This window comes from Centrocercus urophasianus, unplaced genomic scaffold, assembly GCF_019232065.1.
Source record: "Centrocercus urophasianus isolate 14NV4802_14NV808 unplaced genomic scaffold, USGS_Curo_1.0 seq_24, whole genome shotgun sequence".
In the NCBI taxonomy this organism is placed as follows: Eukaryota; Metazoa; Chordata; class Aves; order Galliformes; family Phasianidae; genus Centrocercus; species Centrocercus urophasianus.
Genome location: NW_024884800.1, coordinates 15,504,823 through 15,520,327, shown reverse-complemented (window position 1 = coordinate 15,520,327; position 15,505 = coordinate 15,504,823). Strand labels below are relative to the sequence as shown.

At 42.0% G+C, this 15,505-nt stretch overlaps 1 protein-coding gene across 1 annotated transcript in view; it reads left to right on the top strand.

The window, feature by feature from the left end:
• The window catches only part of GRIA3 (glutamate ionotropic receptor AMPA type subunit 3), a 141,919-nt gene that overhangs the window by 105,003 nt on the left and 21,411 nt on the right, over positions 1–15,505 (top strand). The window contains exons 11-12 of the mRNA XM_042825304.1: positions 184–560; positions 7,835–8,033. Of these exons, the coding sequence (XP_042681238.1) occupies positions 184–560; positions 7,835–8,033 (576 nt within the window). The remainder of the gene's footprint in view (positions 1–183; positions 561–7,834; positions 8,034–15,505) is intronic.

The following is a 15,505-nucleotide window of genomic DNA, read 5'->3' as shown; positions in this document are numbered from 1 at the left end:
TAATAATTTTCTGTCGATATCACATATTTCTTAATCAAATTCAGTGATTGCCAAATAGGTTGAAAAGAAAATGCTTCCTACTCGGTTTTGTAATTCATCATCTCATTCATTAACCTGAGATTCTAGATTGTGATTATGTTGCAACTGTTTTGTCGCTAACTTGGCCTTGTTTTCCCTTTCCAGAGAGCAGATATAGCTGTTGCCCCCCTCACCATAACATTGGTGCGAGAAGAAGTCATAGACTTTTCCAAGCCTTTTATGAGCCTGGGGATCTCCATCATGATCAAGAAGCCTCAGAAATCTAAACCGGGCGTATTCTCTTTCCTGGATCCTTTGGCTTATGAAATTTGGATGTGTATAGTCTTTGCTTACATTGGCGTCAGCGTAGTTCTTTTCCTAGTCAGCAGATTCAGCCCTTATGAATGGCACTTGGAAGACGGCAGTGAAGAACCACGTGACCCTCAGAATCCTCCTGATCCTCCCAATGAGTTTGGAATATTTAACAGCCTTTGGTTTTCCCTGGGTGCCTTTATGCAGCAAGGATGCGATATTTCTCCAAGGTTTGTTTCATATCACTCCATCACCTTTTTGCATTTTATGGTCATTTTCTGATGCCATGGTGCATATATGTTCCATTTTCAAATTTATTTTTAATTCTAATTCTTTTGTTTTGACATTTCATTTAATGCTGAGCATCATCATCAAGCCACTGTGTTTGCTAACAGTCACCTCCAGAGTGAGTGGCATTGCTTTATAATGCTGTTTATGCATTTCTGCCAAACTTATATACACCATGTTAAGGCTGTAAAATGCATAGGGTTTTCTGTTTTCAGCAATGCTTGGAGGGCTACCGTGTTTTTGCTGCATATCTCATTTTACGGTCATCTCCTTGATGCATAAAACACATTATGCTTTGCAAAATAAGAACTATTTATTTTTGGAAAACTCACATGCAACAGCACTTTAAAACACCTCCACTGTCATGGCTTCTGCTAGATTTTTTTTTTTTTTTTTGCTTTCTTTTTTACCTAATTTCTCTAATTTTGTTCTTCTTGACCCATCCTTTCATTTACTACTCATTTGCTTACAACCACGTTTCATACATTCAGATCTGTATGTGCACCTGTCTGTCAGCTATTACATGCTGCCCTGTATGGGTCGTTGTTTAAATCTAATCCATCATCCATCATCCCTATGCTCATAGTCAATATGGTCCAATAAGCATTGCCAGTTTCCATCCCTTCTTTTTTATTCATGAAGACAGTCTTTCTGAGTAAGGCTTTGGTAAAGTATGTTTGATATTAGCTCCAGTTTAACAGAGAGTGCTGCTAACTATTGTGGAATTGTATTTCTTTTTCAAAAAAGCACTTTGAAAACCACCAGAGAATAGTGAAGTTCTTTGTAATTGAACAATGCAAACCTCAAATGTATTTTGAGTAGTTTATATGCAACACTTCTACACGCACACTGCTAAAATACTTTGGTGACATGCCTTTGATAAGCAGTCGAATTACCTACACATAGTTTCTTAGTGATGGAACATTAATTCTGTTTTATATGAAAATAATTTTAAATCCAGTTTACAGTTATTTTAATTATTAAAATGCCTGCGCAGTACAAACAGGATGCAGGATAACAGGATAAACAGGATAAAAAAAGTTGCTAGTCAAATCAAGAGAGAGAGGTATTCTGACTGAATGCTTGTCCTCAAAATGCACATTGCTAATTTCCACATTTGTGCTCAAAAGTTACCAGGCTTTCCTAAGCTAATTAGTGGAAGACCTGCTGAATGGTCTCACTGCAGCAAGTGACAAAATCTCACGGAAGGAAGTTTCACGGAGAGTACCAAGATTTTCAGTTAGAATGTAAAAATGATTCTTTAAGGTCACAGTTATTGCACATTTAGATCTCCTAATTGCAGCCGAATCCAGGATTTGCAGAGATAATGGCATGTGCCTGTCAGTATTTGATGCAAGTCATTCCTGTGTTTTAAAAGCTTTGATAGCAGCAGTTAGATTCCACAAGCAGTTGACAGGTGCATATATATCCTATATAAGGCACGCACGTGGCTTTTTTGCCTGGGCAGAACCCTGCACTATTGTTCACAGCTCCCAGTGTTCCAGTGTGCTGCCTTGCTGTAGCTGTCAGCCTTCTCCTTGTGTTTATACACTGTGTTTCTGCTTTATTCCCAAGTTCTGTAATGAAACTTTGCCTTTCTTTCCGCAGCTAAATGTGATGAGTAGTGCTAGCATTTAAATTGCTGTTGACCATGTGTGTGCCCAATATGAAAGACCGGGAAATAAGCACTGGGACATCACATGGAAAGCTGCAGGCATTGCACTGTTTCCACTAGGTCTGTTTATTGACAGCAAATTGAAGTCCATAGGATTTTTGTTAAGCTCTCATGTGATCTTTGACATGTTCAGCCATTTACTTTATATAACAAGTGGAACATACTCTATTTTTTTCAATACTAACATGATAAGTGCCTTGGAAATACGAGAAAAAGAGTTAGCAGTAAACCTGTTTATTTTATCTGTCCATCAGAAGCTCTTAACTCAGTAACAGTATGTGGTCCTCATTAGAAGACATTGTCTGGCTATTTTGTTATCTTCCATGATAACGAGTTCAGGCAATTATGTGCACTGTTACTGAAAAAAAAAAAAAAAAGGAGATTGAATACCTTGGTTTCCATTCCAGAAACACCACTCCTTTGACTGATAAGTTGATTTAGGTTTATTTAATGTCAGATTTCTTCTCTGTCTAAGAAACTATTCCCAAGGGTTCCATTCCGAATCCAGATCTTTGTGAGGTTATGCCATTCACAGTACACTGATTATATGAATGTTTCATACTACTTTATTGCCATTAAAAGGGGCTTCATTCTTCCATTGTGAGTTTTGTCTGAATAAATTTCTTATTCGAGAGCATACAGCACTTGTAGAGAGATGCCGACAAGCAGTCTGGAGAGATCACTTTTGTACTTGCTGATAAAGGCTCTTTCAGCTGCCTTTGTGCGGAACAGCTGTGACATCTAATGACTAGTTAGATCTGTCCTCGGTGAGTATGCTGTGCGGATATTCCAGAGGATATATCCCTGTACTCTCCTCTCTGTATTTAATAGGAGTCATCTCAGCTGAGTCAGAAGGCAGCCAAAGGATGGTAGTTAGCTCATCCCACGATGGAACCAGCATTTGTTCCAGAGCTTTTGTTCTGCTATCAAAGGCTGCTGTGTTTTCTGCTTAGTGAGCTAAAGTATCGAAAATTCACTTTTCATGGCTCAGAAGCAGATTATTAAATTTGCTTTAATGTAAAATGTATACAGCAAATGGAATCAAGAGAAAGCAGTAGAATTTGTAACACTGTTCGGAGCAAAAGTACCTTTGAAATCTGTATGAGACCATATATTTTCATTTTGCTCTTTATTCACTCAGAACAAAGAGGCAAGATTAACTAATTGCTGATAGGAAAAGACAGGGGGTTTCATTAAAAATTATCGCAAGAAGTTGGTCGTTTGAGAGGATATATTTCTAGATTCCTATTTGTGTAGCAGAAGGCTCAAGAGACTCCTATTAAAGACCATGGGAATGACTTAGTGGGAGTTTTGGAACGACAACAAGAGCTGGGTAGCTAGGCGCTTCTGAAACTCCCCCTGCCAGTTCCTATGATGAGAGAATAGAGCATCTCAAGGCAGAGCTTTAGATGCTGGTATTTACTGTGTTCTGTCTCAGGCGGGTGCCTCCTGGCCAAGTGGGGCCAGCAGGGTAGGCAGAGTGCTTGCTGGGCTGGTGAGCAAAGCACTGAGCTCCTAGCATACAGAGCTGCGTGCTCAGAATGAAAAGGGGGTCTCAGACAGTAGATTTTGCTCTGAGGTTGGTCAGAGCTTTTTGTCAATATAACACCCATCTTGTATCGATCATAAGAGCCCTATTAAAAATTAAGTAGTGTGAAAAGCTTTTTTCTGTTTGTTGTAGGAAATCAAGGATGTTTTCTGGCCATGAATAGAAACAGAATTCAAGCTATATTGATAAATAAATGAGATTCTGTTTGAATGTATTTTTCTCTTGGAAACTGAATGTGAATTTGAATATTTGTTTTCTTTCTTTTCTTGTTACTAATTTGCTCTCATTTGACTCCATGCTTCCTTTTAAATTTCCTCTCAAGGTATGCACTCTTCCTGTTTACTTCCATCTGATCTTGTTTTGGTAATTGTGTCATAATTCTGTTATATCAAGGCTTTCTTACTTCTCTTGTTTGTTAACAGTCTAATTCATTTCAAAATGATGTCGTGCAGTGTATTGATTTATTGAAGTAATTTGGAAAATGGCACGTTGGGATAAAACATTAGTTGCTTGTTTTTAAATTACAACACTGCACACTTGGACCGGTATGCCTTCATCACAAAAAGTGGTGCTGGTATTAAAAACTGGGATTGATTTTTCTGTAATTGTTATCTGAGTAACGGAAAAACGTTTCTATGGTTCACAGTACAAAACAAACAAGTATTCTCTTATTGCCAGCCTGGTGGTTATGTACTGACACTTTTTCTCCCTCATCCCTCCACACCAGCCCCTGCAGTGGGTATAAGGAGTCTTCATATCAGCAGATGGACCGGGGGGAAATGGGGTGCTTTCAGAAAAGGAGGCTGCCAGGCCGTGTTCAACTATGCTCTTGTTCTTTGAGTCTTTGTCTGTCTGTCTTTCCAAAGTCAGCTTTGCGGTTTGCTTTGTTTTCCTTTTGCTGCATCCTGTGCTTGACAGCAATCGCAGCAATGGTCGCCCAAGGCGCTTCTTAGCAGCAACTGTTCTATCTTCTTTTCTGTGCTCATTGGAAATCTGTGGGAGAAGGAGTGCTGCAATGACATCCAGTTTTCTTTCAAGTGAACTCAACTCTTCTGAGAACTGCTCTGGTCCTCACCTAGCAAGACCACTCTCTTGCACGTAGGACCCAGAGGAACTGTCTTCTTCAAGGTACCCAGCCATGCCCTCCTGCCCTGCCTCTCAGTTGTTCTCTGTATTTTGTCCTGTATCTGTCTGCTTGCTTTATGCAGGTTGCAACATCTTGGGGGCAAGATATTTTTACCTTCATCTATGTTATAATGCACTGTATGAACATGCAGCTCTACACAGACATTGTGTTGTTACAGGATTGTGGGACTGTGGGTACATTGATTTGGAAAATGTTTCCCTTCCTGCACATCTTCACCCCAGCAATCTGTGCTTCAAGCAGAAGGGGCAGTTCCTGATGCAAGTATCACATTTTCTAAGGGAAACCACAGGGAGAATGCATACATGCCTTTTTTTTTTTTAACTGATAGTTCCATTAAATTTGTCTAAACATCCTGTCAAGTCTTTTCTTCATCTTCCTCTTTCAAGACCTACTGTAAAGCAAGAGGGCCACAGGAACCTGGAGATGCCAGATAAAGCTGGTCTTGCTGTGCGTAAGTGGATGCTTCATCTCCTTAGTCTGGCTCTGAAACTGCCAACGTGCTGCAAGGAGGAAAAATTCAAGTCTTTTTCACCTTGAAGCTGGAAATTATGTAGTGAAAGAGTGAGCAAAAGAGAAATGAGTTTCACCTGGTAGAGCCACCTGAAAGCAATATACTGTGTTCTAGTTAGGCATCTTAGGCCCTCTATGCTCATGGGAGACAGATGGGCACCTTCAGATCTATCCCATGCTATAGCAAGTGAGATAAATCTCATTCCAAGGGTGTCTGTCTCGTCTTTGTCTTGGCTTCAAAGGAAGCCTTACTCAGTGAGATCAGCAGGCACTGCTGTGTGGATGGCTCAAATTAAGTTTAGCTTATATGAGAGTTTGGTTTGTTGTGTAGGATATCCAATTTTATGAAACAGCCAAAGCAAGCCCCTAGCTGGCCAGAAAGGGCCTTTACCATCTCTAAAATCACACAAGATCATTCTCTTGATACATTCCATGAATGTATAGTGAGGTAGAAGGATTTTTTTATCTCACTGCATTATTCTGGATTTGTATTGCTGGAATTTACCTTTGCAATCATTCAGTAGCCTTGTGTTAGTTAGCGGTGCTGCAGCATGGCCCCAGCTTGGAACCTGAAAGCCTTTCATCCTGCCAGGAGCCCTTGGGACAGACCGGGGAGCCTCCTGTGCTTGGCAGAGATCCATCAGGCATGGTCCTGCCCTGAGGAACTGCACGCGGGCTGGAGCAGAAGCCATTTCTCACAGCGTTCTCACCTCAGAAGTCACTGATCCTGATGGACGAAGAGGTGATGCTTCACTCCTTAGGCTTCCTGCAGCCTTGTGACCACCTGAACCCTGCACGCTGGTATGGACCTGCCACGGGCGAGCAAGCAGAGCAGGCTGTAACCCACAGGTCCAGCCCAAACCTGCCCTTGCAGCAGGAACTGCTGTTCAGTTCCTGGGAAGAAAGGAGTGGAGAACTACTTTCTTTTGCCTCGTAGTTTGTTTCTCCACGTTCCTCTAACCTATTCCAGACTGCGCTCTCTGTTTTTATTGTGTTGGAAATATTTTTCTTTGGTGTGTTCTTTTAATGTTGGATGGATTTTTTTTTTCTTTTTTTCTTTTTTTTTTTAATTTCTTATTAATTTAATGGGATTTTTTTCATGGTTCAGGCAATGTCAGGCTCTGGCCAAAACTAGGCAGTTTACCAGCTCACATCCCTCAAGTGGGCAGGGTGGGGGCCCGACGCCAGACTTTTTTCCTGTCTCCATCTGTTGGTAGGACAACTTGTACCCACTGTCTGGGGGTGGCACTGAGGGGCTGGAAGGAAACAAACAAACAAACAGGTAAGAGTTTTCTTTTCTTTCACTAATTGAGAACTGCAGCACACAGGTTCTGTGGATTTAATATATTTGGGATTGAATCTTCCGTATTTGATGTCAGTAAAGAACAAAGGGGAAACATAAGAAATAGCTTTGTCAGCTCCTGAAACGTTTCCCGGTCAGTATGTTGTGTTTGAAGAATGTGCACAGCAGTGAATTCCCAGTGTGTTCTTCAGCCCTACAAAGATCTTTTGAGCTTGGTGCTCAATTGCTTTACACAGTCTAGATCTCCTGAGCAGTACGCATTTTGTAATTGTATATTAATACATATGGATTTTTTTAAGTCTTCATGTTATTTTCATTTAAAAAAACACACACAAAAGCCCACAAACATTATTTTTCTACTTTCCTCCTACATTGCTCTGGTAGCTCTAGAGCTGAAATGTGCTTGTCTTGAAAAAGTGGATTTTAGGCATGCAAATGTTAATTAACATAAAACAAAACAGCTTCTTTCCTCATTTAAATATTTAGATTCAGTCTTTAATTCCTGCTAGGATTTAATGAGAAAATGGTACTGGATCACTTGTATTTTATTCGTTTGGATGCTTACTCACGACTTCTTGCAGTTCATTTTGACATTTTAAGAGTCAATGCAGTAAAAGGTGTTTTCTTCCTCGAAACGGGTCAGTATCCAAAGAGCCAGCAGTGCTGGTGTGTCACAGCGGGTGAATCCAGACAGAGGGAAAGGCTGGCCTAGCAGAGAAGATGAAAGTCTTCTGGATGAGGAAGTCAGGAGGGCTTACTCCTCCCCAGCTCTCCAGATGCAGTGGGCTCGGAGGAACCGGTTTCTTTGTCCTTGTTTTCAATAACAGGATGAGGAGTGTGTAGCTAGGTAAGAGCAGGTACATGCCTATTTGCTCTCCCAAGGAAGGCTTCAGGAGCTAGCTATCTCTTCACAGATGCCTGGAGGATCGGGACAACAGGATTGTGCATGTGAATTTCTGTTCTACACCAAAAACAAATGAATAAATCAAGGGATGTATCTGAAGAAATTTGATGATCTGTGTTTTTCCATAGATCTCTCTCAGGGCGAATTGTTGGAGGAGTCTGGTGGTTCTTCACTCTCATCATTATCTCTTCCTACACTGCTAATCTTGCTGCCTTCCTTACGGTGGAAAGGATGGTGTCTCCCATAGAGAGCGCAGAGGATCTGGCTAAACAAACCGAGATAGCCTATGGCACTTTGGATTCAGGCTCAACCAAAGAATTCTTTAGAGTAAGTTGCATGCCTTAAAGCAGTTCTCTTGTATCTCCATTAAAGATTTTCTAAGCTGTACATGCCCGATACACGGGGGCCCAGTATTCAGTCATTTGTTTCTCCCTGTCTGTAATAGCTGTTCTGATGAAGGCTGCTTTGTGCAATCAGGGTAAGCCTGAGTGCAATATCAAAAGTCATTTTATCAAAAACTGGTAGTTTTGCTCGCCTGAAACATCTCAAGATGAAAAACCTGAGCTCTACTTTTGCAGGAAACCAGATTTTAACACCAGTTTCTGAGCCTCAGTGTGATGAGCAATAATGCAGTTGTGCACAATATTTAGCGAACAACTTGGAGAAGTGACTGTCTTGACCTGCTTGTTCTGTTTGCCCAGCTGGCAGCCATTAATGGCATCCAGCAGTGGTGTTTACTTGCCAGAATGAGCAGGGAGTGGAAGCTTGTGTTGCCATTTCTGTGTGCACTGATGGCTGCAGTTGCTGTGGCTGCCTCTTCACTGCTCACGTGTGTGACTGGGGCTGCATCAGCCAGGATGGAGGGGAACTTCTGTATCATGAACACAATCATGTGTTCACGTGGTTCAAAGAAATGCTGCATTTGCAGTATTTGGGAAGAGAAGAGGGCAGGGAAAGATGTGCAGACTGGAGCACCTCCCCTATGAGGACAGGCTGAGGGAGCTGGGCTTGTTCAGCCTGGAGAAAAGAAGGCTGCGGGGTGACCTCATTGCAGCCTGCAGTACCTAAAGGGAGCCTACAGAGGGGAGGGGAATCAACTCTTTGAAAGGGTTGATATGTGTAGGAGGAGGGGAAATGGTTTTAAGTTGAGGGAGGGGAGATTGAGGTTGGATGTCAGGGGGAAATTCTTTACCCAGAGAGTGGTGAGGTGCTGGAACAGCTGCCCAGAGAGGCTGTGGATGCCCCGTCCATCCCTGGAGGTGTTCAAGGCCAGGTTGGATGGGGCCCTGGGCAGCCTGGTTTAGCATTAAACGTGGAGGTTGGTGGCCCTGCATGTGGCAGGGGGTTGGAGATTCATGATCCTTGAGGTCCCTTCCAACCCTGGCCATTCTGTGATTCTGTGATTTAAGGTTATCCTTTATTTTTTCACAAACCGCAAGCTGAACTGCAGAGGGGTGTCATTAAAATGTCTAAATATGACTTCAGACTGCTTTTTTTTTTTTTTTTTTTTTTTTTTTTTCCTTCCCTGTATCAGAAAATGTTGTGACCTGGAAAGCTCTTTATTTCTGGCCTTTCCAAGGGTGAATGAAATACTCAGCCCTTGCAGGAAGCTCCTGGCTCTCTCTCAGCAGTGCCAATCAAATGCCATTCAGGGCAACAATTCTTCGTACAGAAAAGTGGTCAGTGCTGCAGGATTAATTACTGCCTATCACGCATACTGGTCAGGTGCAAGTGTGAGGGAAAAGGAAGAAATAAAACCTTGCTGTAGAGTAGTTAAATACTGATGGCCCCTTGAATTTACTTAAGATTTTGAATATTTAGTCTTCATGCTCAGATGACAGTAGCAAGTAAAGACTGGAAAAGCTGAGATGTTGTAAGATGAATATCTCTGCCATGGATAAAAGACTGCACTCACACATGCATGGGTGTATAAATTTGATACAAAGCTAGCAGTGAATACAGAGCTATTTTATAAAGTTTTTGTACTCTTACTCAGATGTAATGTCTCTATATAAAGATGAGTACTTGCTAGTTCTTACTTAACAGTGGTGGGGAGTGTATTAACAACAGCTTCTCTTTGTATTAAACTCCTACAAGATTAACACTGATCTTCCTAAAGATGAAACCAGTGTGTAAAATTTTGTATTCTGTTTAATTATCAGACTGAGGTGCTATTGTCTGTGTGGCAAAAATGAGCTGAGTGGGTCTGTCACAAAAGGTGGCACAACTTGATGGGTAATACTGGTGCCATTCACAGCCACTGTACTGTTCTTAGGGGAAAAAAATCCCTTCCTTTGAACATCTCTTTACTGTTAATTCTAAAAGAGTTATTTTATGGAGGTCTTTCTTCATTTAGTTGTTAGTTTGACGTAGCATGGCAGTCCCTTCTCACTGTGCGATCAAAGTAATGAGTGTTTCTTGTGAAAATCTGCAAAGTCTAGTGAATGTATGAATGCTTTGTCGTGCCATTAACAGCCTCAGGATGAGCCATGGCTCTCCTGGTGCTTGAAGAAAGCAGGGCTCTGAGGGAGGATAATCTATCAGGAGTCAGTGGCTCCACTGGGCACAGGGGAATGGGATGGGAAGACAGGGAGGCGATCTGCAGTGCCGATGGAGTGGGATGTGATGCCACTCAGTGGGATCCAGGTGGGCCAGAATGGGCCCTGAGAGGTGCTTGTCTCTTCTTGGCATTCTCGAGGCACACAACATAATTTTAGCTGAATTATCTTTTTGTAGAGAAATTAATTTGAATAGAGCCGTGCAGCCACAAAGCTGTCATAACTAGAGTCTCCTTTAGCTGATGTGAGAAGGACAAAAATTTTGCCTTAAGTGTGTATGTTCACGTAAATACTTGACTGTGCAGCCTTTATCAGCTACCTAATAAGGTGGCAATGATAGCTGAAACTTGAAATAGCTCTTAGAGCGTGGTGGGTTTCTGAACATCTGCTGCCCAGAGGCTGTCCTTCTCCCAGTAAGCTTTTCTCTCACCGCTGCTGGAGCATCAATAGGAGTGATAGTTTGAGCCCCAAAGAGCCATGGGTTCTCCTGGGTTTGGTGTACTGCTTATTCTCCTTCTGAGGTGTCCCTAACCATGGTGGGGGTTGGATGATCTTTAAGGTCCCTTCCAAGCCATTCTGTGAATCTGAGATCCCATAAAGAGGCTTCTATGGCTTTCTCTCTCCATAGAGGCATGAAGCTATTTCTCAAAGATACTGATCGTATATTGATCTTAATGGCTGCTGCTGGCCAGTGAAAGGTGCCAGACTGGCCACAGCAAGAAAAAATCTGTAGCTTACAGCCAGATACAACATTGCTGTTTCAAGCATGCAGGATGAATGCTGTTGGCGTGACGTTACTCTCTCAGTTAAAACAATCAAGAATATTTTTGGTAACATTTTCACAGCAGTCACTGTTCACTCTCCTCAGTCGTTGGTGACTCTCTGTATCAGGGTATTTGTCCTTGCAGTCCATCTAAGAACCAAATGAGCCTTCCTGTATTTTTATGGTTGTTTCTTGATTCTGCTCAGAAACATTTTATGTTTTGCACTGATTAGTTTATAAAGGCAGTTAAATGGCAATCAATAGATTACATCAATTCCATTTTGGCTTTCAAAGGGCATTCATCCATACTGGAGAGGAGAAAAACCTCTCCTTAAACATTTATTCACATACAGTCTCACATTAAGGGCTCCAAAATGCCTCTTTTTCCTTCCTGAAAACCAGTGAAGGACAAATACTAGAAAGCAGTAACAGGCAGTGACGTTGCAACTTCTAACGGTATATCTGTTAGTATTAACATCTTCTAATACATTCAGTTAAAACTTCAGCATATCTGGGCAGCTCATCCAGTCAGTGTAACATCATTTGTTCCAAATACAGCACTCACTATAAGTCTATTGCCACAGTCAAATAGGTTTTGGACCTGCAACATGCATACATTCTACAGGTGTGACCTTTACAACCAATTAGTAATTCTTATAAAAGCTTGCTGTATTTAAACTATTGAAGAAATGAGTGAACGTGCTTCTAGACATTTGAAAATAGGCACTGATCTTCAATTTATTGTGGTTTCTTCTAATTGATAGCAGATAACTGTATTAAGAGGTTTTTGAGAGACTTCTCTGTGATACATTATAAAGCATGTGTTTGGTCATCAACAAAGGCAGCTGACCAGCTTGTTTGCTTTACTGGATACCTGAAATTTCAGAAAGTGTCCTTGAAGTTTATCTTATGTGTCAAGACTTCAAAAGATGAAATATTGAGATAGGTATTACTTTGCAAGATCTTGCGTTATGTCTTTCTCCTTTTTGTAGGAAATTGAAGGCAACTCATATCATACCATTAATCACTTTTAACTAAAATTAGAGAAAAAAGGAGGCCTCGAAGTATTCCTGTTTCATTTTAGAGCTCTCTATTTTCCTCAACAGTGATTTCAAGGTTGTCTGTGACACAACAACTCTGTTGCCCGACAGCTCCCCAGTGCCTCAGCTGAAATGACTTGCTGCTCTCAAATCAGTTCCTAATTTTTTTCCCCTGGCAATGGCATCAATTATCAGGGCTGTTAGGAGCTCCAGCAGAAAGGCCAGAGATCCTTCGGATATGATGGTTCCTGCTGTTACAGCTGCTTTCTCCTACCTGGCGCTGATGTTCATTAGTATGAGATAGAGTCTGACACCAGCATTACTCCTGCTGTCGATAAAAACAAGACTTCAGACTCAGTGCCTACAGAATTCAAACAGGCTGACAGCCTTCAAACACAGCTTGGATATTTCAGATATTATTTTTAGAATTTTTTTTTTTTTCAATATTGTATGAAATTCACAGCTGAAGTTAAACTCTCCATTACTTCAGGACATCCAGGAGCAATAGTTGACTTGAGGACATCGAGAGGTCTACATATGCTTTCCTTATGCCTCTGTGGGAGTGCTTCATTTCTCATTGCATTTGGATAGCCCACTGGACACCTCAGTAGCATTTTCTCTAAATTGATGTTGTGCTGGAAAGCGATACCGTTCTTTTACTCTTTGCAGGAGCACTCAGTGCTGGAAGTTCATTTTCAGCAGTTTTCCCTGAAAGGGATTCTTTCAGTTCAGGCTCAGATCTCAGACCTTTCTGGACTTCATTCATACGCAAAAATACGATACTGCATATTTTTAAGACATGGAATGTCATTTGAGGGTGGCCCTATGATGGCCCTCATTTTTTCACTCCCTGGTTACTACTGGGAAGAGTAAGGACACCTATATGTTCTGAAGCACTAGTGTATTACACACCAGTTATAAGGTGAAGAGCTCATTGCTTTCCTCTGATAAATCTGTGGGAAGATAAGAAGTAAGGGAAATAAATGCTATCAGCAAGTAGTTAAGGAGAAGACTTGAATTACAAACCAATAGCTGCTATGTGATTCTTATGCAATCAAACGATATTGAGACCATCATTAGAGCCTGTTAAAACCACCATTGTGAACTCTGTACCTGCAGTGCAAAAGGTTTCATCTGTAAGTTAAACTCCTTGATTTTTAATTTAAAATTGTATTTTGCTAGAGAAGATGAAGGACTTGTTTCCAGCACAGCATTCATACAAATGTTTTTCTTTTGCCTTCGGATAACGCTATGATTAGCAGTTTTAAGCCTTCAGTGTTTTTGGCATCAAGCAAAACAACACGGTGATCATAACAAATGCCTGACAAAAATATTGAAGTGTGGCTGTTTTTATGGACTTTAAAGAAGAGAACATCATAGGAAAGTGATAGCTTCAAAGATGAGCTGTGCAGATCTTTGATATGTAACGTGGCAGCAATTAATCAGAAAAAGTACTGTGTTTTAACTGCTTTTCAACACAGAAATATGAAAAGCTTATTCACCCATATATTCTCTCTCCCTTCCTATTTGACGTAGGTGAGTGTGCACAGATGCTGAGAGATGCTTGCACGTCTGCAGAGATCACCAGCTCTCCATTGCACAGTGATGCACAGTCTGCTTGTAGGTTTTTTTCTCTTAATTTGTCGGGTCTCCCTTCTGTCACATGGCTTACAGGCAGTTTTAAGGATGGCAGGAAATCAAATGTGACATAATTACACAAGAAATGGGTTCCCATGAAGTGATCTAATGTCTTTAAGTCTATGGATTGAAAGGGAAAATGTATCCTTATGGGAAGTAAAATTAGCAGCTCATCCATCACCTACTCCTTGGCAAGGAAGTGCTTGTATGGAAGTGGGGCTAGGGTGCCTGAACCACTGACTTCAGCAGACGAGCCAGGGTTCAGCGGAGCTCTCAACAAACACTTAATAACAAATATTTGAATAAATCTCTCCTTATCTTCAGTAACAGATGGCATTTGCCTACCAGGTCTACTTGTGCTCATTCTTGAGTCTTTCCAGCTTGTGTGCATTTCTGTACCACTCAAAAATGAGTTTCTCTAAGTCCGGGGTTGCAGAGTGCGTTGTGCAGAGGAGCTGTGACCTGGAGCCCAGAGCGGGCATGGAGCATGGCCCTGCTGAGGCTCAGCATGCAGCCAGCAACGGGTTAACTAGCTGCCATGCCTGCACCAGAGGAGCATGCAGAGAGTGCCTGGGGGAAAATCACTTGCTGTTTGAACGTTCTGCTTCTTGGAGAACAGCTATATGGTAATGCTAATGACATTGCTCCAGACACTGAGAACCCAGGATTTTCAAGTCTCTCCTACTTTATGTAATGTGACTGTGTCACATTAATATGTGCTTGTTGGGGATTCATTTAAAATACATGGGTGCTGATAAATTACTCACAGTGCTGCTGCCATTGCTTTTGCATAATTAGAAAATACATCGAGGTTTAGAAACTCTAACGATGTGAATATGAAACATCTCCTCTTACAGTCCGCTGGGGTTTCTCCATCATTGCCTGTACGTTGGCCCATTCTGAATGGAGCTGAAAACTCATTAGGCCTGACAGCACTCAGATACTGTGCTGGAAACGCTGCTGTTAATTTATTGAGGGCTGAACCCAGGGCAGGGCTGGGCTGCTCGGATACACAGAGACAAGCCTGCGCCATGCACTGCGACTGGAAGGATGCTCCTCTGCCTGATGTCATTCTGCGTCTTGTGTGTGTTGCCTCCTGCTCCCCAGGCAGTCAGACAGACAGACAGACAGACAGCCATGCTGGTGCCGCCCAGCCTCACTCTCTGCCTGCTCACCGGGCATGGCTCTGCCCATGAATTACAGCAGGATTTACATAGACAGCTTGTCTACTGGTGAAGACTTTCATTTTAATTTTCCAATCAGTATTGCGACATGGAGGAATGGATCTAGGTGTAGTCTGTGGCTCAATATTGTGCCAGGAAAGGATGTTTTAAATCTTGATTTACTTTCTGCTCCCCGGACTGACATGTCAGCAAAGCCTCATTACGGCCAGAATGCCGATTTGCTCAGCTGTGTGAATGAACAGTGCTCACCTGAAGCAGCTGCAGCACGCGATCTGCTCACTGCCACAGCCAGGGACCCCCTGCCCACTCCTTGCCAGCTCCCCCTATTCTCTGTGGGGCAGAGCCTGCTGGCAGCTCACAGCCCTCTACCCTGTCAGGCCCTGACAGAGCCTGGCTGAACCTTCCCTTAATGAATGAGTCCTAGAAGGAAATGGGAAACTGGGGCCTGGAAGCCCTTTGAGCGTCATTCGTCTCAATTGGGAAAGGAGAATTAGATTTCTAAGCAGAAGTTATAGCTTCATTAATTTTGGTAGCAAACCAGCATGACAGTTTCTCCCATCCCAAAACCCATTCCTTTGTACTTAGATGCATATATGCATCTAATTCTTGCCAATAT